This window comes from Physeter macrocephalus, chromosome 3, assembly GCF_002837175.3.
Source record: "Physeter macrocephalus isolate SW-GA chromosome 3, ASM283717v5, whole genome shotgun sequence".
Lineage (NCBI taxonomy): Eukaryota > Metazoa > Chordata > Mammalia > Artiodactyla > Physeteridae > Physeter > Physeter macrocephalus.
The window spans coordinates 13277561-13302505 of NC_041216.1; the positions used below are offsets into that span (position 1 = coordinate 13277561).

At 44.4% G+C, this 24945-nt stretch overlaps 2 protein-coding genes and 2 non-coding genes across 11 annotated transcripts in view; all 4 read right to left on the minus strand.

Moving 5' to 3' along the window:
* Positions 1-4357, minus strand: part of RCC1 (regulator of chromosome condensation 1) — a 21864-nt gene extending 17507 nt beyond the window's left edge. For all 3 annotated transcript variants that reach the window (XM_024125694.3, XM_028487335.2, XM_024125693.3), the window contains exon 1: positions 4273-4357. The gene's annotated coding sequence lies outside the window, so the exon portion shown is untranslated. The remainder of the gene's footprint in view (positions 1-4272) is intronic.
* Positions 4358-12433: 8076 nt separating this feature from the next.
* Positions 12434-12638, minus strand: LOC112065352 (small nucleolar RNA SNORA73 family). The gene has a single exon (XR_002891980.1). It is a non-coding gene; the product is annotated as a small nucleolar RNA SNORA73 family (small nucleolar RNA).
* A 1537-nt stretch (positions 12639-14175) lies between these two features.
* Positions 14176-14379, minus strand: LOC112065351 (small nucleolar RNA SNORA73 family). The gene has a single exon (XR_002891979.1). It is a non-coding gene; the product is annotated as a small nucleolar RNA SNORA73 family (small nucleolar RNA).
* A 6545-nt stretch (positions 14380-20924) lies between these two features.
* Positions 20925-24945, minus strand: part of PHACTR4 (phosphatase and actin regulator 4) — an 85010-nt gene continuing 80989 nt past the window's right edge. For all 6 annotated transcript variants that reach the window (XM_024125251.3, XM_028487345.2, XM_028487379.2 and 3 more), the window contains one exon: positions 20925-23226. In XM_024125251.3, the coding sequence (XP_023981019.1) occupies positions 23211-23226 (16 nt within the window). In that variant the 3' untranslated portion in view covers positions 20925-23210. The remainder of the gene's footprint in view (positions 23227-24945) is intronic.

Sequence of the window (24945 nt, forward strand, 5' to 3'; positions counted from 1 at the left end):
AATCTCTTGCATTCCTATATACTAACAACAAAAGATCAGAAAGAAAAATTAAGGAAACAATCCCATTCACCATTGCAACAAAATGAATAAAATACCTAGGAATAAACCTACCTAAGGAGGTAAAAGACCTGTACTCAGAAAACTATAAGACACTGATGAGGGGCTTCCCTAGTGGCGCAGTGGTTGAGAGTCCGCCTGCCGATGCAGGGGACACGGGTTCGTGCCCCGGTCTGGGAAGATCCCACATGCCACGGAGCGGCTAGGCCCGTGAGCCATGGCCGCTGAGCCTGCGCGTCCGGAGCCTGTGCTCCGGTAATGGGAGAGGCCACAACAGTGAGAGGCCCCACGTACCACCACCACCACAACAACAAAAAAGACACTGATGAAAGAAATCAAAGATGACTCAAACAAATGGAGATATATACCATGTTCTTGGATTGGAAGAATCAATATTGTGAAAATGACTACACTACCCAAAGCAATCAACAGATTCAATGCAATCCCTATCAAATTACCAGTGGCATTTTTTACAGAACTAGAACAAAAAATCTTAAAATTTGTATGGAGACCCAAAAGACCCCGAATAGCCCAAGCAGTCTTGACGGAAAACGGACCAGACTCCCTGATTTCAGACTATACTACAAAGCTACAGTAATCAAGACAATATGGTACTGGCACACAAAAACAGAAATATAGATCAATGGAACAGGATCGAAAGCCCAGAGGTAAACCCACGCACCTATGGTCAACTAATCTATGACAAAGGAGGCAAGGATATACAATGGAGAAAAGACAATCTCTTCAATAAGTGGTGCTGGGAAAACTGGACAGCTACATGTAAAAGAATGAAATTAGGGGACTTCCCTGGTGATGCAGTGGTTAAGAATCTGCCTGCCAATGCAGGGGACATGGGTTCGAGCCCTGATCTGGGAAGATCCCACATGCCGCAGAGCAACTAGGCCCGTGCACCACAACTACTGAACCTGCGCTCTAGAGCCCATGAGCCACAACTACTGAGCCCGTGTGCCTAGAGCCCATGCTCCACAACAAGAAAAGCCACCACACTGAGAAGCTCACACTCCGCAACAAAGAGTAGCCCCTGCTCCCCACAACTAGAGAAAGCCTGCGTGCAGCAACGAAGACCCAACACAGCCAAAAATAAAATAAATAAATAAATATTTAAAAAATTTTTTAAAAAAAGAATGAAATTAGAATACTCCCTAACACCATACACAAAAATAAGCTCAAAATGGATTACAGACCTAATCCTAAGACCTGTCCTAAGACTGGACATTATAAAACTCTTAGAGGAAAACATAGGAAGAACACTCTTTGACATAAATCACAGCAAGATCTTTTTTGATCCACCTCCTAGAGTTATGGAAATAAAAACAAAAATAAACAAATGGGACCTAACGAAACTTAAAAGCTTTTGCAAAACAAACTACAAACAAGACGAAAAGACAACCCTCAGAATGGTAGAAAATATTTGCAAACGAATCAACGGACAAAGGATTAATCTCCAAAATACATAAACAGCTCATGCAGCTCAATGTTAAACAAACAACACAACCAAAAAATGGACAGAAGACCTAAATAGACATTTCTCCAAAGAAGACATACAGATGGCCAAGAAGCACATGAAAAGCTGCTCAACATCACTAATTATTAGAGAAATGCAAATCAAAACTACAATGAGGTATCACCTCACCTCACACCAGTTAAAATGAGCACCATAAGAAAATCTACAAACAATCAAATGCTGGAGAGGGTGTGGAGAAAAGGGAACCCTCTTGCACTGTTGGTGGGAATGTAAATTGATACCACCACTATGGAGAACGGTATGGAGGTTCCTTAAAAAACTAAACACTCGGCTTCCCTGGTGGCGCAGTGGTTGAGGGTCCACCTGCCGATGCAGGGGACGCGGGTTTGTGACCCGGTCCGGGAGGATCCCGTGTGCCGCGGAGTGGCTGGGCCTGTGGGCCGTGGCTGCTAGGCCTGCGTGTCCAGAGCCTGTGCTCCGCAGCGGGAGAGGCCGCAGCGGTGAGAGGCCCACGTACCGCAAAAACAACAACAACAAAAACTAAACACAGAATTACCATATGACCCAGCAATCCCACTACTGGGCATATACCCAGAGAAAAGCATAATTCAAAAAGACACATGTACCCCAATGTTCACTGCAGCACTATTTACAATAGCCAGGTCATGGAAGCAACCTAAATGCCCATCGACAGACGAATGGATAAAGATGTGGTGCATATACACAATGGAATATTACTCAGCCATAAAAAGGAACGAAACTGGGTCATTTGTAGACATGTGGCTGGGTCCGTAGACTGTCATACAGAGTGAAGTAAGTCAGAAAGAGAAAAACAAGTATCGGATATTAACGCATATATGTAGAACCTAGAAAAATGGTACAGATGAACCAGTTTGCAGGGCAGAAATAGAGACACAGATGTAGAGAACAAACGTATGGACACCAAGGGAGGGGTGGGGGGGGGGGTGGTGGTGGGGGGATGAATTGGGAGATTGGGATTGACATGTATACACTAATATCTATAAAATACAGAACTAATAAGAACCTGCTGTATAACAAAATTTAAAAAATTCAAAAGAAAAAAAGTCCCCAGGAGGGAAGGGAGGAGAGAGGCTCATCTGTCAACAAACATTTGCTGAGCTCCTGCCTCATGTCAGGCACAGAGCTGGTAGACTTCACCCAGGAGCTCCTTACTGGGGGATCCCCCTTACATAGGGAGCTGAGCCTCGGCTTAAGCGCGTTCATTTTTCCCAGGGGAAAGGGGCCACATCTTCCACCAAATGTTACAACCACAGCTTTATGGAAATAATAGGATATTAGTAATCCTCACCACAAGCCTCTTATCTTCACCTTACAGGTAAGGGAAACAAGGCCCATGGGGATTGGGTGGGTGGCCCAAGGGTACCCAACTAGGAAGCTGCAGAGCTGAACACTATTCCTGCTCTTGGGATGTTTTCGCAACAGGAGCATGTAGAACTCCTAGTTCATCTTTCCAGACTCCATTCTGATGCCCTTCTTGGGTGAAACCATCGCTGCCTTCTCCACCCCACCCAGTGTTCCTTGGTCTTGCACTCCAGACCTTTTGAGACCCAGCCCCTGCAGGAATAACTTGCTCTTCCTCTCCTTGTACCCTGTGCTCCAATCAAACACCGTGGTACCCCTGATGACAACACTCAACTACACACCTTCATGCTTTTGCATGGGCTGTGTTCCCTGCCTGGATCTCCCTAACCCCGCCCACCCTCAGTCTGCCTGGATAACTCCATTGTTCCTTCAAAACCCGGGCCAAGGGCCAAGAGTCACCTCGGCTGGAAGGCTATACCTAACCCTCCTGCGCAGGCTTAGGTGAACCTCCGAGTTCCCCTCCACACTCCGTACACTCAGCTTCTGCTAGGGCACCCAAGTCACACTTGGTTGGAGCACCTCTGTTAATATCCGCCAGCAGCAGCGCCCCGGCTCCACGGGCACACTTCGGGGATCGCCCTGGACCGTAAGTGTGGCCCCACATGGGCCTCCCCAGGGAGACCGCGAGCTCCGTCAAGGCCACACGGGGCCCTCTCACCATGTTCCCCAGCCCTGCACGCGCGGTACGGAGTAGACAGCTAGTAAATAATGTGTTGACAGATGAGTTGGTGCGGAGTTCCCGGCACACCTCTCCAACCGGTCAACAGTCGTCGTGACGGTGCCTGCTGACGCTGAGATTTCGCTCCCTGCATAGACCCTCAGCAGCCTACCCTCCTAAAAGCAGACCCTCGCCGGGCAGGGTTCCGCCCCACTCTGCAAACCGCATTCTCCAAACCAGCGCTGGACTTAATCACTTTCCCTCTCCGGAAACGCGGCCCCGCCAGGGCTGCCGCCCCGGCCCGGGAGGCGCGCTGGTCGGCGCACCGCTGGCGGCGAGGTCACCGCGGCCGCGCGCACCCTGGCCGGCAGCGCTCGGGCCGTTTGAATCTCCCGCCCCCGCGGGCGGCGCGGGCCGGGCGTGCGAGGCGCGGCTGCAGAGGGGCCGCGCGGCCCTCGCTCGGGCGAGGCGGGGCCCGGCAGGCTCCGGGGGGCCCCGCGGGGCCGGAGACTCGCGCGCTCGCACCTCTCAAGCCACTCGGCTTCACGTGGGGCCGGCGCCGCGCGACACGCGCGCGCGCAGGCAACGGCCCCGACCCGCCGCCGACCGCCGGTGCCCGCGCGCCGCCCTCCGCCCCGACCCTCCGCGCATGACGGGCGCGACCTACCTCGCTGCAGGTCGGCCACAAGGAACTCCTCCGCTCCCCGGCCCGGCCGCGAACTGCCCCAGAGCATGCGCTCTACAGGCCTCCGGCCCCGACCCCGGGCCAGAAAAGAAAACAAAGAGCCCGGCGGCCCCTGGCGGCCGCCCCGGGAAGTGCAAGTGGCGCGCTCTGGCTAAGGCGCTCCTAAGCAGGCTCTCTCCGCCCTGGCAAGGGTACAGTGGGTGTGTATTTTGAAGACCCCAAATTGGGACAAGAGGACTGACAACCAGAAAGACTACTTGAAATCAAGGTTTGTTTGGGAGAATCTGATGTGGAAGGGACTGTACCGACAAAAGAGATTCTGATCCTCCCTGCTCTCAAGAGGCTCTCCATCAGAGAAAGATGAGAAATCGGACTATCAGCAACCGCTCAGGGCTGTGACAACGGTACGCACAAGGTTATCTGGCTCAGCCGGGCCTTAACAAAGGCTTTCCAGGTTAAGCGTAAGAAGGCAGGGCATCCTAGGAGAAGCATCCCGTGCACTGACAGGGAGCGATGGGAGCCTGTGGTGGTTGTGGGAAACTGCCAAGGTCTGACTGGGGCAGAGGGTGCCATGCGGAGGAACTGGAGAGGGAGAGACAGATCATGGATTCAGGGTCTTGTCTAAGGAGGCACCGTCTTCCCTGGGGAAATGGGGAACTATGGAACGTATTTAAGCACGTGAGTGACAGCAGCAGATTTTTGTTTTAGAACTAAATGGAGAATGCAGAGAATGGACTTGGGGGAAGGGGAAACCAAGAGTGGGGGAGGGAGGCCAGATAAAAAAGATGAGGGTGTGAACTGAGGTTGGGAGCTAGTGATGGAAAACAGGTGCCAAGCCGACTACCCTGTCTTGTTAACACACTCCTTCTTCAGGACAGGATACAAACAGTTCTTCAGGATTTCAAGTTCCCTGTGGTGACCTTTCAGGCCCTTTGATTTGTGTCTGGGGGTTTCCCAGGTCAAAGGAGTGACGTCTGCAGAAGGATATTTTCTCCATTTCATGTTGATTCTGACTCTGAAGGTCATTCTATCATACCTGAACTCTAGATAGACACTTTTGATAAGTGTTTACCAACTGAGTTTCTTCTACACAGAGCCCACCCCAAAGCACTCCCCATCTTTAAGGTTTCTCACCTCCTCAAGTTTACTTCTGCCTCCATCAGGGACTCCTCTTTTGGAGTCCTCACTGTGAAATTCCTCCAAGTTTTAACCCTGGGATCTCTGATCTGTCTCTGCTGTCTTCCTCCAAGATCTTACTCACTCACATGGCTTGATGTAATTATAAAAATAACTATCATCACGTATTTTGTAAAACCTCTTACTTCAACTACAGAAACACATCCGTCCATTACTTCATTGGTTCCTCACAAAACCCTCGACAGTTGGAAAATGAAAAAAATGAGGTTCAAAGAGGTTAAGCAAGTTTTCTTTTCATACAAGTGGTAGAAGGAGATCAGAAATCTTGTTTAGGGCCGAGACATCGCCTTTTAACTGAGAGGGCAGCCCACCTGGTCTGGTTCTGACCTCCACCCTAAGTTTTAGTCCCACGGCTCTACCCAGAAGACTCAATACCCCAAATAAAACTCATTTTCCTTGGATCTAGACCCCCTACCCCCACCCCCGCTTCATCCTTCAAGCCAAGGTTAAGGTTCTCTGAGAAGTACAGATTCAAACTTTCACATCTTTTCTGATTCTTCCCTCTCCTCTCCATCTTTTATTTCTGCCCCTCTGGTCTAAAGCACCACCTACCTGGCCTCTGCTCCCACCCCTCACCCTTTCCCCTTCATTTCATTCCACCAAGATCCCCAGGTTAATCTCCCTAAATCATGGCTGTGAGACTTTGCCCTGCTTAAAAATCTTTAAAGACTCAGATATTTCTTCAGTGCTGTGCTAGGAGCACCAGGTGGCAAATGCCCCAAGCTGTTGGTTTCCTATTTCCCCCTTGGCGTCTGCACTGTACTCTGAACACGCCCATGCTCATTCCTGCTTTCTTACTTTCTCACCTCTCTTACCAGGTGCCTTCTTTCCTGCCTAGCTGAATTCTTGATATGTATATTTTAAGGCTCAATTCAGTTGCCATCTCCATGAAGCCTTCCTTAGCCCCACTTATCTTTTCCTTCTTTGAATGCAAAGATTAATTTTTTTTCACACTCTATTACTGTTGTATTTTATTTATTGAACACAAACCATAGTAAGGAGAACAATCAATTGAATCCAACCCAGAAATGACACAAATGATAGAAGTAGAAGTGAACGATATTAAAAGTTATTATTACTGTATGGCAGGGCTTCCCTGGTGGCACAGTGGTTAAGAATCCGCCTGCCAATGCAGGGAACGTGGGTTCGATCCCTGGTCCGGAAAGATCCCACATGCCGCAGAGCAACTAAGCCCATGTACCACAACTACTGAGCCCACATGCCACAACTACTGAAGCCTGGGAGCCTAGAGCCCGTGCTCCGCAACAAGAGGAGCCACCGCAATGAGAATCCCGTGCACTGCAATGAAGAGTAGCCCCTGCTCACTGCAACTAGAGAAAGCCTGTGCACAGCAACGAAGACCCAACGCAGCCAAAAATAAATAAATAAATAAAAGAACTAAAAACATTAAAAAAAAAAAGACTTACATTAAAAAAATAAATAACTGTATGGCATATGTCCAAAAGTTAAGTGGAGACACGGAAGATATAAAAAGACCCAAAGTGAGCTTCTCGACAATATCTAAGATTACAAATACACTGGATAGCATTAACAATAGATTAGATATTGGAAAAGCAACGATTAGTGAACTTGATGCACAGCAAAAGAAACTATCCAAAATGAAACATAGAAAAAAAATTTTTAAGTGAAAATAGTTATTAATGAACTATGGAATAACTTTAATAAGTAGCCTACTCTACAGGTAATTGGAGACCCTGAAAATAAGGAGGAACTGGGGACAGAAAATACATGAAGAAATAATGGCTAAAAAATGTTCAAACTATAAACCTATAAACTATAAACCTACAGATCTGTGATTGAAAATAAATGTGGTCTTGGGACTTCCCTGGTGGTCCAGTGGCTAAGACTCCGCACTTCCAATGTAGGGGGCCCGGGTTAGATCCCCGGATAGGGAAATAGACCCACATGCGTGCCGCAACTAAGAGTTTGCACGCTGCAGCTAAAGATCCCGCATGCCACAGCTATGACCCGATGCAGCCAAATAAATAAATACAAAAAAAAGCGCTTTTAAAAAAATAAAATAAATGTGGTCTGAACACTCCAAATGAAAGGCAGAGATTATCATAATAGAAAAAGCAAGACCCAGCCACACACTGCCTACAAGATATACACGTTAAACATAAATACAGTTGACCCTTGAACAACTCAGGTTTGAACTATGCAGGTCCACTTATACTCAGATTTTTTTCAATAAATACGTACTGCGTACTACAGTCCTACACGATCTAAGGTTGGTTAAATCTGTGGTTGCAGAATCACAGATACAGAGGGCCAACTGTGAAGTTATATGGGGATTTTCAGTAGCACTCCCGTGTTGTTCAAGATTAAAAGTAAAAAGATAGAAAAAATAGATTAAAAGTAAAAAGACAGAAAAAGACATACTCTGGTAACACTAGTCAAAAAAAAGCTGGAGCAACTATATTAATAGCAAAGTAGATTTCAGAGCAGAGTATTATGGAAATAAAGAAGGTAATTTCACAATGATAAAGGAGTCAATCAAAATGCACAATCCTCAGTATATGCAACTAATAACAGAGCTTCAAAATACGTGAAGTAAAAACTGATAGAACTTCTAGAAGAAATAGACAAATCGACAACTATAGCTGGAGATTTCAATAACCCACTCTCAATATTACTGACAGGACAGGTAGGAAGAAAACCAGCAAGGAAAAAATAGACTTGAACAACACTTTCAATCAATTTGAACTGACTGACATTTATGGAACACTTCACCTTTCTTCACACTCCACCTTGATTTTTTTCAGACAACAGTAACATACGCATGCCTTTTAAGTGCACATGAAACATTTCCCAAGATAGGCTATACTAGGTTATAGAAAAAGGCGTGTTGTTTTTTTTTTTTTCTTTTGTGGTATGCGGGCCTGTCACTGTTGGGGCCTCTCCCGCCACGGAGCACAGGCTCTGGATGCACAGGCCCAGCGGTCATGGCTCACGGGCCCAGCCGCTCCGCAGCATGTGGGATCTTCCCGGACCGGGGCACGAACCCGCGTCCCCTGCATCGGCAGGCGGGCTCTCAACCACTGCGCCACCAGGGAAGCCCAGAAAAAGGCTTGTTAAATTTAAGATGATTCAATCATACAAAGTAAACATATACTTAGGCCACAATGGAATGAAAGTAGAAACAAATAACAGAAAGATCTTTGGAAAACTCCCAAATATTTAAAAACACACTTTTGGGAATTCCCTGGTGGTCCACTGGTTAGGACTCAGCACTTTCACTGCTGTGGCCTGGGTTCAATACCTGGTTGGGGAACTAAGATCCTGCAAGCTGCCTGGCGTGGCCTAAATAAATAAATAAATAAAAATAAAAACAATAAAAACACACTTTTACATAGCCCACAGGTCAAAGAAGAAATCAAAAGGGAATTTCAAAGTATTTTGAACTGAATTAAAATGAAAACATAACATAGCAGAACTTCTGGAATATTTTTGTTTGTTTGTTTTGTTTTTTACTTGCGGAATATTGTTAGAGGAGTATTTGGGAGAAACTAATAGCATTAAATGCCTATACTAGAAATGAAGAAAAGGTCTCAAATTAATCAGCTTCTGCCTTAGGCAACTAGGAAAAGAAGAGCAAACTAAACCCAAAATAAACAAAAGAAAGAACATAATAAAGATCAAAACAGAAATCAATGAAATAGAACACAGAAGAACAATAAAGTCATCAACCAGCGTTTGCTATGTGCCAGGCCCAGTACTAGGTCCTGAGCATACATATATGGTCCCATTCTTTGAGGATAACTCAACTAGTAGGTTAGATGGACATCAACTAAAAAATAAGCACATCAGAATGCTAATAACATTATCATGATGGAATGCTCAAAGTGCCCACCCTACCTCTGACAGAAGCCATTATGGGTGCTTAGGGAAGGGGAGGTAAGAATGGTGGTTGAGTTCAGGCTCTAAAGATGCAGACCTTCATCTAAAGATGTGTGACCTTGGGCAAATAATCTAAACTTGATTGTCTTCCTTTTCTATAACATGGATATAAAAAATGTCTCTGCCCTGCATAGGGCTGTTGTAAGGATTAAAGAATGCCTAGCACATAGTAAATCCTCATCAAATGTCAGATACCATCATAAAGACACAGGTTCTGGGACCTCCCTGGCTGTCCAGTGGTTAAGACTCCACTGCAGGGGGCCCAGATTTGATTCCTGGTTGGTTGGGGAACTAAAATCCCATCCATCAGAGGGAAAGACATGCATAAAGACAGAAAGTGGTGAAAGACAGAAGTAACAGCCAGGAAGGGCTCCCACTCCCCAGGAAACTGCACTCATGTCTTAGTATTATCCAGAGTCAAGCAGACATAAGCACATAGTAGGTTTATAATTTGTTACAACTGAAACTGAGTTTTTATGGTGTAGTGGGTACTAATTAGCTGAATACAAAGTGTAAATAGCTAATTTTCTCAAGGCATGGTATGATGTGGGTTGAGCACAGGCTCTGCAGTCAATTGCCTTGCTCAGATGCATGCTCTGCCACTTACTGGCTATATAACTCGTGCAAGTTCAACTCCAACTTCAGTCTCCTCTGCAAAATGGGCACAAGGGGTACCTACTTTACAGGGGTACATAGAATATTAGATGAAATAATGTACGTATCTTACCACACTGCCTTGTTCAAAGGTAACAGTATATCATGATACGGTTTTGAAGTTAGGTTCAAATCCTAGTTCTATTACTAGTTAGGTGATCTTGGGCAATACTAATCCCTGCATCTCCCCTTTTCTCTCCTGAAGAGGTAGCGTTCTGAGTGATAAGCCTGGTTTAGTAGATCATTTATCTGTGGTGGCAGACTTTATTAAACAAAACTTTAATGGATACTATATCCCTAGTTGTTTGCTTTTAAGTCAGAATTTTCTCACAAGCTCACTGTACTTATGAGACTGTAAGCTTTTTGACAAATATTAACTCTAAATTCTCACTACAACTCCAAGAGGTACTTTTATTGTCCCCATTCTATGCATAAGGAAACTGAGGCAGAGAGGTTAAGTAGCTTGCCCAAGGTCACAGGGACTACAAGTGGTATCAGGATTCAAACCCAGGCAGTCTCAGTTTAGCAACTACTGCTATGACTATTAAGGCCTACATGGAGGAAAAAAGCCAGAATAACCTGTTTGTAAAAAATCTACAGGTAGGTATGTTGCAACCTGAAGTTCAGCAAAGGGTATGACCTAGAATACTTGCTGACAGCTTTGCTTCAGCTACGCTTGGACACCAGGAGAAATGTATTCCCCACCTAGCACCCAGCCCTACCCTGAGAATTTACACTAAAAACATCGTTCACACTTTACTGTGCATCTACCATCCAGTGTTTATGTGGGAATAATGCCAAGATGTACGCTGGACACAGGGCTAACCCTGGGGATACAGGACCAGTCCACTTCCTAGTTGTAGCTTTGGGCAATTATTTGGCCTTTCTCCTCCTGGGTTTTCCTATCAAAGAAGACAGATTAATACTCACTTCAGGGCTGTGATTAACACATGCCAAGTGCTTAGAAGAGCCTGGCACAGGTAAGCACTGCAAGTGTTGCTACTTGTTTAGGTAAAGCAACCCAGGTTCTCCAATAATCATGGCCACAAACTAGCTCCTATTCTCGTTTACCCTCTTGTCCCTGAACGCTGTAAAACTGTACATCTGGACATTCCATGTGTTTGGGCCACAACCCACCAAACCCCCAAATCCCCCCGCTTAAACCTGACCCCAGTGGATTCTAAATGGGTTATTCTACCTCCCCATCTTGTAAAATTCACTTAATAGCCCCACCCAAGATCTAGACTTTACCTTCTAGATGGTTCCCTGCTAGTCCCCATCCTTCAGTCTTAAGACTTCCCTATAATGCTGGCAGCCTGTACACAGGCTTGACACAAAGTCCTATTGTGACTCACGCATAGCCCTTTGACACAGCAGAGGATTAACTACCCCAACAGCTGCTTTTAACTTTTTAACATCTGCACCAAATCTTATACAATGGTTAGGTCTCATCAGCATCAAGACCTCTCATTCAACACCCATGTCCAGTGGCCTAATGTATAAGTCTCTAACACCATACCTTAAGTTACGTATTTATTTACAACTGGTTAGGAAATGTGCATTTTCCCAAGTGGTAGTACACAAATGCCAATATTAAACACAAGAGCTCAGGGCCTTTAATTAGTGCAGAATTAATCAGGTATTAACTGCTTGAACAAGCAGCTTCATTTACAGAGTACTCATTTAGCAGTCTATTTGCATAGAAAGAACCACATAGGGAATTCCCTGGTGTTTTCACTGCAGGGGGACCGGGTTTGAGACCAGGGACTTAAGATCCTGCAAGCCACATGGTGCGGCCAAAAAAAAAAGAACCACACAATTATGTATATAGTCACCTTTATTATAATTCATGAGTACATTAGAAACTGACATGGATCTCTTTATTAAGACATGTAGATTCTCATGGGCACCCGCTTTCCACTTTTAAGAAAATCCAGTTTACTTGAGAATGGCCAAGATCTTAGTATCAGTACATCAAGTTTCCACCTCACAGGAAACCTGTAAGGGTCTCTTGGGACTCCCAGGTCACTGTACTGTCCACAGACCTGCCCACACTCAAGTGTCTTCTGGAATTCCCTCTAAATTTCAAAAGGCACCTGGGCAACAGAACACTATTACTCTGCTGGTTTTTAAGGTGCAATTCCAGGGTTAAACATTGTGCCGAAACTTAAAACATTTTCAAATTGCCCAGCTTATCTTCCCAAAACAGTGTATTACTCACTTTACTAATCTCCCTGCCAAATAAAGGCCCCCAAAGCATTGTTAACTGCACAAGTCAGGCAAGGCTCCTCTTCTCTCCTGAATGAAAAGGACAAAAAAGAATTAGATTCATACATAACAATCTTATTTCACTTTTAAATTTTGGTATACTAGATGTCTCACTGCATGGTTTATCTCCCCAGTCATCGTCCACAGGACTCTGAGAAGCTGTAGGAATATGCAGGCGCAGACTCAAGGCCCGGCTTCATCTCCAACGTTGTGGAAAGGGACTGTACATCATGGGGCAGAGCCCTATGCTCCCCTACGCCACCTGGACAGAGCCTGGGGAGAGTGACCTCCCGGGGTATCCACGTTGGAATGTCTGACTGAACAGAGAAGTTCCCATTCGAACAAGTTCCGTTCTGAGAGTGGACAAAGTACAACAAAGTTAGCCTAGGTACCCAATTAACACAACCGACTATATAGTACTGTACTGTAATAGGTTTATAATACTTTTCACACAAATACAAAAAAAAACCCCCCAAAATAAAGGAACCATTTTAAACCTTAGTACCTTGAAAAGTACAACAGCTAGCATACAGGGGCTGGCCTCGAGTAAACAGGCCATGAGTTACTGACGGGAGGAGGGAGAGGGGGGAGATGGTAGAGCTGAAGGATCGTCAGCAATAGGAGACGGAGGGCAAGCTGCAATTTCACTCATGCCTGACATTGATGGCACAGGTTCTGGTCCCTTGTTGGATTCAACTCTATCTACCCTCTTGAAAAAACGATCCGGTGATATCTCGGTACTAGCACTTTTTCTCATAGATGACACAGTAGCACTGCATTGCATTCTGAATGGTTGCTGCAACTTTCGTGTACCATTCTACGTCCGGGTCCTTTGCCTCAAAAACTAACAGTGTCTCCTCAAATAAAGAAAACCCCCTTACCACTTCCTGCATAATGAATCTTTCGTTCTTCAGCAGTACCACCTACGTCACTGCTGCTTTTATGCTCGTTTCCAAACATCCTGGGCTTAAAATACAGATACTGTCCTACTGTACTCCATACAGTACTGTAAAGTATACTAAAACACAACCACTTGCAGAGGATGCAGGCATGTGACAATGTACACCAGACACCTGAATTAATTTATGTGATTGGACATATGCACACGTTCGTATCTTAAGGTTTGTATGTAGAGGACTTACTGTACCCCTATTATCAAGACATTTCATTTCCCCTCATCCCATACTACATATAGACTTGAGGGAAGTCCAAGTCCACCAGGATTAGCAACTGTTTCTAATAACTTCCAAAAGTTATGCTTTATCATAGTTACTGTCATTGTAGACATATGCTCCGCATATGCTGGTGCAACTTAACCCCCCATATCACAGAAAGGAACTGTACAAGAGACCAAACCCTTAGTTCCCCTGGAAAGATCGAGGGTACACACATTACATGGCTCATGTGACAGCTTTGCTTTGGTTAAGTCATTCAAAATTGTTCCATTTGCAAAACAGCAATCTCTCCTCTATCGTGAGTATTAAAGATGTGAAGATAAACTTTAAAAAGCCATCTTCCTGGAATATGAGCATACATCTAAGAAACTGTCAACATGTCTACAAAAAAAAGTAGCAAAATATCTTGATGCACTGAACAGCACCATCTTCATGAAAGGGAACTGAACTCAAAATGATCAAATGTCTTCTGCAAAATGTTGGCAGGCAAACTGATAGGCCAAAAAGAATTCGTAGATTTACTTACCCCGAACCAAATTATTTGGAATCCCAAACGAATGCTGCAAAACAAGGCAGGTAAAACCTTTAATCCAGTAGTACACCCAAACTGATTAAAACAAATCTTTCATTCACTTCGCATCAACCAAGATTCAGATAGGCTGCTCTAGAGAGCTGTTTCCTGCATGGTTTGTCTTCTCAGTCATTGTCCACAGGACTCTGAGAAGCTGTAGGAATATGCAGGCGCAGACTCAAGGCCCGGCTTCATCTCCAACGTTGTGGAAAGGAACTGTACATCATGGGGCAGAGCCCTATGCTCCCCTACGCCACCAGGACAGAGCCCGGGGAGAGTGACCTCCCGGGGTGTCCACGTTGGTCACTATACTTTAGAAATTAACTTCACCAAGTTGATAGCTACTTCGCAGCAGTATCTATAAGGGACTAGATCCCAATCACCCCAGAGTGTCAACAAGAGTTGAGCTCAAGACTAACCAGCAGACACATCAATAATCTGAATTTTCAACCAGGTACTCCAAAGACATCTAGGAATCCCAACATGCGATTAGCTTGCTGCCAAAGAACAGCAAATAACAAACAGCCGTTATGACCCCAATAAAGAATCCCACCTTTAATCCCATGGCCTGAAATAAAAAAATTGCCCCCAAAGAAAAAATAAATGGCAGCAGAATTAAAAATAACCCGAATCGGGAACAAAATGGTCTGCATTCAACTCCACTGAAGACGCTAACGCGCCTCCTACGAAGCAGCACAATGGCGCAACAGGAAATGAGGTCGGGCGCTGCGCACTTAGCTTGTGGGCGCGGAGGGTCGCGTAGGCCTGGGAATTCCCGCGCTAGCGACCCTTTTGGTTACGGCCAAGACCCGCGGCCAGCGAGGCCTCCCCCGCCCACAACCGACCCGGCCCCACTTTTGCGAGTTAAGTGTAGTCAGCATGGACGCCGAAGATTCGGAATCATTCTAAATAGTATGATCCCCACAGAAAAGGCTGAGTGGCGAACCCAGTACCAAAGCGCTGATGAGGCAGGCATCTAACCACACTCACCTAGCACCCGAGGCACATGACAACAGGCTTCCCCGAAAAGACCTAACTGCCTCAAAGCATCGGTATTTATACCTTCTTGAGCCCTCGGAAGTCAAGAAATCTCTATTGCGCCTGCGCCGCGTCATGCGCAGTTAGGGAGTTAGAAATTCGCTAAGGGTGCTGGGACTCCACTGCAGGTTAAGCCCCACCCCTACCTGGCGTAGAGGCATCTCTCGATAGTAGAGACTTCGCGCGGGATCTTGCAAGTGCAAGTTACAGAAAGGGAGGTTTTGAAGTATTTAGTGTGATTTGTACGTGCTGCATCGGGTATTTACGGCTCTATGATCAGTTCACCAATCTGGAGGATAAGCCGTTAAATAAAGTCAAAAAACCTTTGGATTAATAAGTGTTCTGAATAGAAAAGGCATTTAAGCCTTGTCTGGAAAAAAAAACAGAAAAAGAAAAAGACATCTAGAGAAATGCAGAGTCTCAAAAGGGATTGAATCTACCCTGTTACGTGTGAAATAAACATTTGATAAATGGCGTTGGTAAATAAGTCGGAAGTACTAAACTACACTTAAAATTGTTAAACTGGTAAATTTTATGTTACGTGTATTTTAACACATATAGACACCTAATATAAAGAAGGCAAGCAAAGAATCCTGAAGATAAATGTTACATGTGAAATGTTGCAAATGCGATAGAATTTCGAATAAGTGTTAGATTAATTGACGTAGAGCCATCACAGCTCTGCTATAACGAGTAGAAACATTTATGGTGTTCCTCCTATAAGATTTTGTGCTGGGTGCTTTAAATATATTATTTACCATCACAGCAATTCTAAGACACTGGTATTATTACCCAGGTTTTTAAAAAAATTTTTTTAATACCATGCGTTTTCTTTCTTTCTTGCATTTATTTTTGGCTGTGTTGGGTCTTCCTTGCTGCGCGCAGGCTTTCTCTAGTTGTGGCGAGTGGGGTCTACTCTTCATTGTGGTGCACGGGGTTCTCACTGTGGTGGCTTCTCTTGTTGTGGAGCACGGGCTCTAGGTTCACGGGCTTCAGTAGTTGTGGCTCATGGGCTCTAGAGCACAGGCTCAGTAGTTGTGGTGCACAGGCTTAGTTGCTCTGCGGCATGTGGGATCTTCCCAGACCAGGAGTCGAACCTGTCTCCCCTGGATTGGCAGGCGGATTCTTAACCACTGCGTCACCAGGGAAGCCCTATTACCCAGGTTTTAAGATGCGAAACAGGCCCAGAGCAGTGGTTCTCTCAGTGTAGTTGGCCAACTCTGGGGTCCCTGAAACTCTTTTGGGGGTTCATGAGGTCAAAACTATTTCATAATAATACTTAGACTTTTTCTGCCTCCTTCACTATGTTGACTCTACACTGATGTAAAATGAAATTGTGGGTTAAACTGCTGGTGTCTTAGTTTGTTTCAAAGCCCTGTCACCAAACTGTACTGATGGTCATCGTATTCTTCATCAACACAAATTTACAATTTAAAAAAAAGTCAGTTTCACCGAAGGACATCCTTGATGAAGAAGTAAAAATCATTAATTTGACTAATTCTTGCTTTTTGAGTGTCTGTCTTTTATTGTTTATTTATTTGGCTGTGTTGGGTCTTCGTTGCTAAGCACGGGCTTTCTCTAGTTGTGGCGAGCAGGGGCTGCTCTTCGTTGTGGTGCGCGGGCTTCTCATTGCGGTGGCTTCTCTTGTTGCGGAGCACAGGCTCTAGGCATGTGGGCTCAGTAGCTGTGGCTCACGGGCTCTAGAGCGCAGGCTCAGTAGTTGTGGCACACGGGCTTAGTTGCTCCGCGGCATGTGGGATCTTCCCGGACCAGGGCTCGAACCCGTGTCCCGTGCATTGGTAGGCGGATTCTTAACCACTGCGCCACCAGGGAAGTCCTGAGTATCTGTCTTTTTAATATTCTATGTGACAAAGTGAGAAGTACACATAGAGCATTTATGCTGCATGTGAGAAGCTGATCTACCGGAAAAGCACTTATGCCATTGTTTGAGTTATGAGCTGAAAAAGCCACGTTTTTTCATGGAATACTATTTTATTTGAAAGAATGGCTGACATCTTTACCAACTATATATCTTGTGTGGGACTGGATTTTCTTCATTTACTTAAACCAAAACACCATATAGTAACAGGTTGAATGCAAGAGCAGATATGAGAACTGAGTTGCCGTCAATTAAACCAGACAGTAAAGAGATTTGCAAAAAATGTAAAACAATGCCACTCTTCTCTATTTTTGGAAAATAGTTTTTTTCATACAAATATATTGTTAATTAACCTGTAATGGATTATTATTTTGAAATGTATCATAAATATTTTAAAATTTTCTCAGTTTTAATCTTAGTACAGTAAGTATCAATAGATATCACCAACAGATAGAAAGTTTTTTTGGGTTCTGAGTAATTTTTTAAATTATGAAGGGGTCACGCAACAAAAATGTTTGAGAACCAGTAGTTTAGAGGAAGAGAGACAAATAATTCTGCTACTTTTCTGGTGATATTACGAGTATTCAGTTGCCTTTCAATCACTCATTCAACGTTTACTTAGTGAATATGACTTAATTTGCTAGGCATTGTGCTAGACATTGGGGATTGAGATGAACCACTTTTTCTGTCCTTGAGCACTCACAGTGGGGGAAATAGACATGACAGCAAATTATACTACTACTTGATAAGCTGTGTGTGGCATGAATAATGTATTCTGAGGACAGAGCAACTGAACAATTGGCTAAAGGCTGAGAGGGTTTTCCTGGGGAGTTAAAATCTGAGCTAAAACTTGAAGGAATAGTAAAAGGGTGGAGTGTGGACGATGACAGCATTCCAAGTGAGGAACTAGCAGGCCTGTGGTCTCCCGGGAAGGGTGAGAGGTCAGCTTGATTAGGAACATCAAAGGGAGAACTGCCTGGGCTTTTTATGAGCCTGAGAAATAGGCAAGAGCTGAATACAAAGTATCTTGTGGTCCAGACAAAGTTTAAATTTTATCCTGCAGGTAACTAGGGGTCAATAGTTTTGAAGTAAAGGATTTCTCTATCTTTGCATTTTATCTTTTTTGGCTGTGCCACACGGCATGTGGGATCTTAGTTCCCAGACCGGGGATTGAACACAGCTGTGCCCCTGCAGTGGCAGCGCGGAGTCTTAACCACTGGACCGCCAGGGAAGTCCCTATCTCTGCATTTTAGAAAGGTAACTCTAGTGGCAATGTCGGAGGATAGATTGGAGAGACTGGAGGTTATAAAGTCCCATTAAATTATGTTGGCTTCGAACTTGAATGGTAAACAAGGCAAGAGGAGATAAAGGAATTGAGAGACATTTCTGAGGTAGAGAATGTACAGACTTTATTGTCCCACTGGACCTGTGAGGTAAGAGAGAAACTTGCAGATAATACCAAAGTTTCAGATTTGGGATGCTGAACATATTGTGGTCTCTAACTGATAACTGAGAAAGTAGGTGGTAGGGGTAGCAGGTAAGGTCCACATAGGAGGTGAATATAAGTTTTGTTGTTGTTGTTAACCTCATTGTTTATTGAATTGTGAACTGCTGCAAACGCTGCTTAAGTCTCACTCATTCCGACCCCTCTCTCAGCACCCCCTTGAAAAGGAAGCCTGGAGGTGCATACCTTGGGAACATGTGGGGGTATATATGTCTACAGGGTAATTGGATATAGGGTTGGACTCCAAGCAAGAAATCCGAGTTGTAAATAGATTAAGAGTGGTGACTGAAGTCATGTTGGAAGAGCAGGGAGAGTGATAAGAGGACATGAAAACCCAACATTTAAATGGTGGTCAGGGAAGAAGCCGGGGGACAGAGGAAGCATGATCAGAGGAGAACCAGGAGAGTGAGTGGTGTCTGAGAAGCCAAAGAAGAAGTTTTGAGGATTAGAACATGGCCCAGAGCATCACGTGCTGCAGAGTAGTCAGATACGTTTTGAGCTGAAAACAGGCCTTGGATGTGGCAGTTAACCAAGAAGACACTGGTAACCTCAGGGAAAGCCATTTTATTTTGGATTTAGTTTATATTTTAATGAGTTGAGTGAACATGGCTTTAGAAATGGAAAACAGCATGTATGGACCAGAGGTCCTACACGAATGTGAAGAAAACTGTTCAGTTTACATCTGCATTGCTTCTTTTTCCTCTGTCACTCATTTAGTTCAACTGCTTGGACTGTACAGGAATTTAAGTTGTTTAATGTTAGAATAGATTATGTGAAGGGAGTATGGTAAAAGTAGGTGATAGAGCAACAGAGGAAGATTGTTTTTCTTGGTGGGGCAGGAAGGAGATAAACGCTGATCAAATGAATGAATTAATGGTGTGTGTGTCTCCTCAGTACCAGATGCAGAGAAGTTGAGGGTGTTTGTTCCTGTCATATGACCTCTATGCTTTATGAAGGAGGCAAAAATTCTTGGGGGAAGAAATTAATGGTTCCCACAGAGGAGAAAGATGGAGGAAGCGGTCCAGGCTGCTGGTGTTTCCTTCTCTTCCCTTCACGCCTCTTACAGATGGAATTGAAACAGTGGTTTAGGCTGTGTTTTGGTTTCAGCACCTGGCTTTTTTTTTTTTTTTTTTTTTTCCGGTATGCGGGCCTCTCAGCTGTGGCCTCTCCTGTTGCGGAGCACAGGCTCCGGATGCTCAGGCTCAGCGGCCATGGCTCACGGGCCCAGCTGCCCCGCGGCATGTGGGATTTTCCCGGACCGGGGCATGAACCCGTGTCCCCTGCATCGGCAGGCAGACTCTCAACCACTGCGCCACCAGGGAAGCCCTCAACACCTGGCTTTTGTTGTACATTCTCAACTTTTACAAGTAGACTTCCTATCCCACCCCCTCCCATTCAATATCCACTGGACTTGCCCTTTCTGATGGTGGTTTTCCAAACCCCTTCTCTGCAATTGTAATCAAAATTACCCGGGGTACAGTAATCAAAATCCTAAATTCATTCACTGTTTCAGCAAACACTGGGCAATGTGTACCTTCAAAATACCCTTCTAGAGACAATGCGTGACCTCAAAAGGGTAATGGCAGTTTGAGGCCTCTTTGGAGGGCTAGTAGAAGGAAATTGTGGGAGCAGGTGGAGCCCAATGGCACGAGCAGTTCTGACTCATGGTTTCTCTTAACCCTTGGTAAAGGGTGGTACAATAATCAAGGCCAGTCTCTGAAGTGACAAGTACAAAGTGAGTCATTGGTAGGGCCACCTCGATTGAAACTGGGCTGCTTGCCAGAGAGGAGTACATAAGCTATGATCTGTCCTATTGTGATGTCAGCCTGAGGTCTAACTATATGTGGTCCAGACACAGTAAGTCCTTGTAGGGACGACTGATTAGGATGCAATTGCTTTTCCTTGAATATATGTAAAGAGTGATTACATAATTTTCTTTGACTTTGGGGAGGTAACTTCATCTCTCAAGCTCTTCACTGGTAAAATGAGTGTACTTTCACTTACCTCCCAGTCTAGGTGGGATTAATAAAACCTAGAGCTGCACCTGCTACACAGTGTGGGGTTTGCAGTTGGCTTTCCCCTCTGCAGCTTATTCTTTTTCCACAATTCTGTACAGACAGACACAAACATCACTGACCTTCACCTCTGGTTACATTTAATGTTCTTACTATAATTTTTCCCCCTCATCTACTTCTCATTTAGGGTGTCTAGCAATATTTTAGGGATTTTTTTTTTTTTTTTTGCCACGCTGTGCAGCTTGCAGAATCTTAGTTCCCCCGCCATGGATTGAACCATGCCCCCTGCATTGGGAGCATGGAGTCTTATCCACTGGACTGCCAGGGAAGTCCCATAGGGAGCATTTTCAAGCAACCTTAAATCATTTGGAGTGAGGTAGAACATAAAAATAAACACTACACAACAGAATAGTATAATTTGTTCTTTTAATTCTAAAATACATTAATAATTAATATTGATAGGAAGACTGATATACAATGCAATTATTTATTTTACAAGGAGATTCTGTACATCAGGGAAGCATCTTGAAGTACAATACAACAGGCTTTTATTTCTTCTTTACATTATGATTGTGAATTGTTACTTACACGGAAAGAGAACACAAAATCCTCTTTATATATATATTTATATAAACACCTGAAAAGACTTGACTCCCAAAGTATCTTGTTTCAAAAGAACATGAATGAGATGAAAGATGAACTAGATTCCTTGGTGGCACATAGAAAGGAGACAAGTAGCTCAGGAAATCAAATCCTGTTTCAAGCTTGGCACATTAAGGGAAAGGAAGGCGGTGAAAGGGGTTTGAAAAATGTCATCTGAAGCCACAGAGGATGCTGGCATAAGCCAAATAGTTTCCAAAACAACAAGACAGAAAGGTTAGAAGAGGTTAACACTTAATGTGTGGCCACCTTATATACAGACCTCTAACAACTTTGCAGAATTGTCACTTATCTTCCCTTGGTCATACCAAATGTTAATGAATTTGAAGGAGATGTGGGCCCAGTGTATCTCCACAGCCATAAAGCACTTGACGTTTACTGAGATATCCAAATACCTCCCTATTCCCCAAATGGAGGGAAGATACTACCTTTTAAGGTCACTTTAACTTTGTTTTAACCTGATATTCTGATTGTTCAGCAAATCTTACATGGACATGAAAGGAGGAAAAGAGAAAAATCCACTGAAAGATCACATACAGAACAACATGGACTGCAGAAGAAAGCAGAAGAAATCTATAAAATAGCCACAATTTTCTGAACATTAAAGGGAAAAAGCCACATTCATCAGTTAAGTAGAAACTATTTTTTTCCCTTCCACTTAGAGTGTATAGGAATTAGAGGGAAATAGTAAGGCTGTATGGTTTTCAGTAAAAATTCAAAGAAAGCAACTGAATCTTCTGTTTTAGGAAATCATATTAATATATATTACACATACAAAAAGGAGTGGGGCCTGAGTCAATGCCCAGGCACCAACTGCACTGGCTACAGCTTGGAAGAGGAGGGGTGAGTGAGGTGGAAGCTCCCAGAGAGGGTTAGCAGGAAGATCAGTGTTGGGAGTTAAGACAAAGAGCGCAGCAGCAGAAGGCAAACAGTACTGAGGAAAAGAGAGGAGCAGTGGGTCATGATCTTGCCCCTCCTAACTGCTTCTCCAAAGACCTTTTTCTATCTAGCACTCCACATCCCCAGGACCTTGCTGTGATTCTGGCTGGAAGTGTGGGGCTGACAGCACACAAGTGCTCCCACAGAGTTGCTGCAATTCTGCTTTATGGGGGAAAATACATCTCTTGGTTAGAATGATTTAGAGTATCATTTGGTACAACAAAAGGACAATAGCCTATACAATTTAAGCCATGAGTCAGTTTTCTGCCAAGTTAGCCTCAATGTAAAGGCCTTTTTTGGTTTTGTTTTTATATACAGAAAACATATATGCTTTCTCATTTTCCCAACCTGGAATCTGGTTGCAGCTCAGACTGTTTAACAGATAGGAAAAACATAAGTTCCCATCATTTCTTCAAGATTTCTTTCTTTTTTTTACAGATAGAAGTCAGAATGACTTGTGCCAAAAGGAAGAACATGTCAGATCCTGAGCTTCTCTTGGGCTGGACTGCCTGAAGAGGACTGTACTGCTGTGTTACAAGAGGTATAGTGCAGTGCTTTCAGCTGACATGCCAGTGTGGTATGAAGACTTCCCTTGGAGGTGGGGGCCCCTTTTGCCAGAAGGTTGGGGGCCTCCAGAAGGTTTCCCCCATCACCAACTGGATGTGATGGCTAGAATCTAGCACCTACACAGGTGGGTCTCACAACAGGACAGGGCAGGTAAAGCTAATGGTGCAAACTGTGCCTCAGCACAGGCAGTCATCTTGGGTGAGGGTGAGGTGCAGCCAATAAACCCTGGAACCTGCAAGTGACTCAGAACATTGGTGGCTGGTGAGGGAAGAGCCCTCAGGCATGCTGCAATATTAAACGGTTCAAAAGCACTGACAAAGTGTTCAGCTTTGCCCAAGGCAGCATATGAGAATCCATTCCAGTGAAATGCTACATTCACAGAAGTGCTGTTCACCCCAGAGCTATATCCCAGAGGACTCAATTCTGGCTGCGCTGAGAAGTGCTGAAGTTCCCTCCATGTCGCTCTGGAGACTGAAGCAGCAAGGCAGCCCTGTTTTAGGGGGTTGCTTAGATCCTCTCTCAAACTTCAGCATCATGGACGGTGGTAGCTAAAACAGATGATCAAAAAGAGCCAAGTTACCAGATATTGTAGATTTCTTTGCTATTACAATTGACCCTTGAACAACAAGGGTTAGAACTGTGCGAGTCCAATTGTACGTGGAGTTTTTTCAATAGTAAATACCACAGAACTACATGACTGAATAGCCTGTGTAGGAAGTGGAACCATGGATACCGAGGTGCCACATATATGGAGGGGAGCTATAAATTATACGTGGATTTTCAACTGTTCAGAGGGTTGTGGGAGCCCCAACTCCTGCCTTGTTCACAGGTCAACTGTATTATCTTAAAAGTAATGAAATGAATGTTCCAACTGAAAAAAATTACCTCTCCTCCACTCGAATCCTACCTGACATTTCTGTAGCATCTGATACTACTGATCCTCTTCCTTCCTTCTTGAAACTCTCTTCTTTTGACTTCTGTAACACTATCTTCTCCCTAGTTTTCCCTCTTTTTCAATTGCTTTTCCTCAATGTTTTTCTGGTTCATTTCCCCCTGTCCACCCTCTAAATACAAAACACTTTTCTCCTTAAGAACTACTATCTTTTTTCATAAATTTGAATCTTTATACCTTGCTTTTCTCCCTGGACTCGAGGCTGAATATCCAACTGTCTTCTAGACAGCTCCCCCTCCATGTGTCACAGGCTCATCAGACTCAACATACGTAATTGACTTTCTAGTTTGTTCACTGTCTGCCTTCCTCTTTTAGAATAAAAGCTCCTTGAGGACAGGGACTTTATCTTGTTCTCTGCTATATCCCAAGCACCTAGCACTGTATCTATCAGATAGTGGGTGCTGAATATTCACTGAATAAATGTCCTAAACTGTTCACCTGAACTCCCTATTAACTAAACAGTCTTCAAAAATCACATTGGAATCTAAGGAGTCATTTTGATTACTTCCTTTAGCTCATCCCCGGAATCAACAGATTGCCAAATCTTGTTGATTCTATGCTTGAAATGTCTTTCAAACCTATCTTCCCTGGTTTGAGCTAGCAGCATGCTTACTCTATTTTAGTTGCTTTCTAATTCGTCTCCCTGCTGCTGGTCTTGTCATTCTTCCAAATCACCTTCCACAGTTCTACCAGGGCTTTTTCCCAAATACACAGAACTCCAATGGTTCCAATATCCTAGCATGAGTCAAAGCTCTTCAGAACACGACTGTAACCCATCTTGCTAGTCTCACTTTCACCATGCTGCCCCCATCCATCCTCTGCTCCAGCTACATGTTCTATTACTCAGAACACGCATTTTCCTGCCTCCCAAAGTCTTGCTAAAGCTGGTAGTTCGCTTACAATGGTCCTTCCTTCCTTCCTGTCCAAATAAATTATTTTACATAATTTAAGATGCAGCCTAAATGTCACCTTCTCTCTGACTTTCTTGTATTGTTGCTCAATATGGTACTTTACTACTAATACTACTAATAATAAAAATAGCCAACACTGGACTCCCCTGGTGGCGCAGTGGTTAAGAATCTGCCTGCCAATGCAGGGGACACGGGTTTGAGCCCTGGTCCCAGAAGATCCCACATGCCGCAGAGCAACTAAGCTCATGCGCCACCACTACTGAGCCTGTGCTCTAGAGCCTGAGAGCCACAACTACTGAGCCTGCGTGCCACAACTACTGAGCCCAGGTGCCACAACTACTGAAGCCCATGCACCTAGAGCCCGTGTTCTGCAACAAGAGAAGCCACTGCAATAAGAAGCCTGC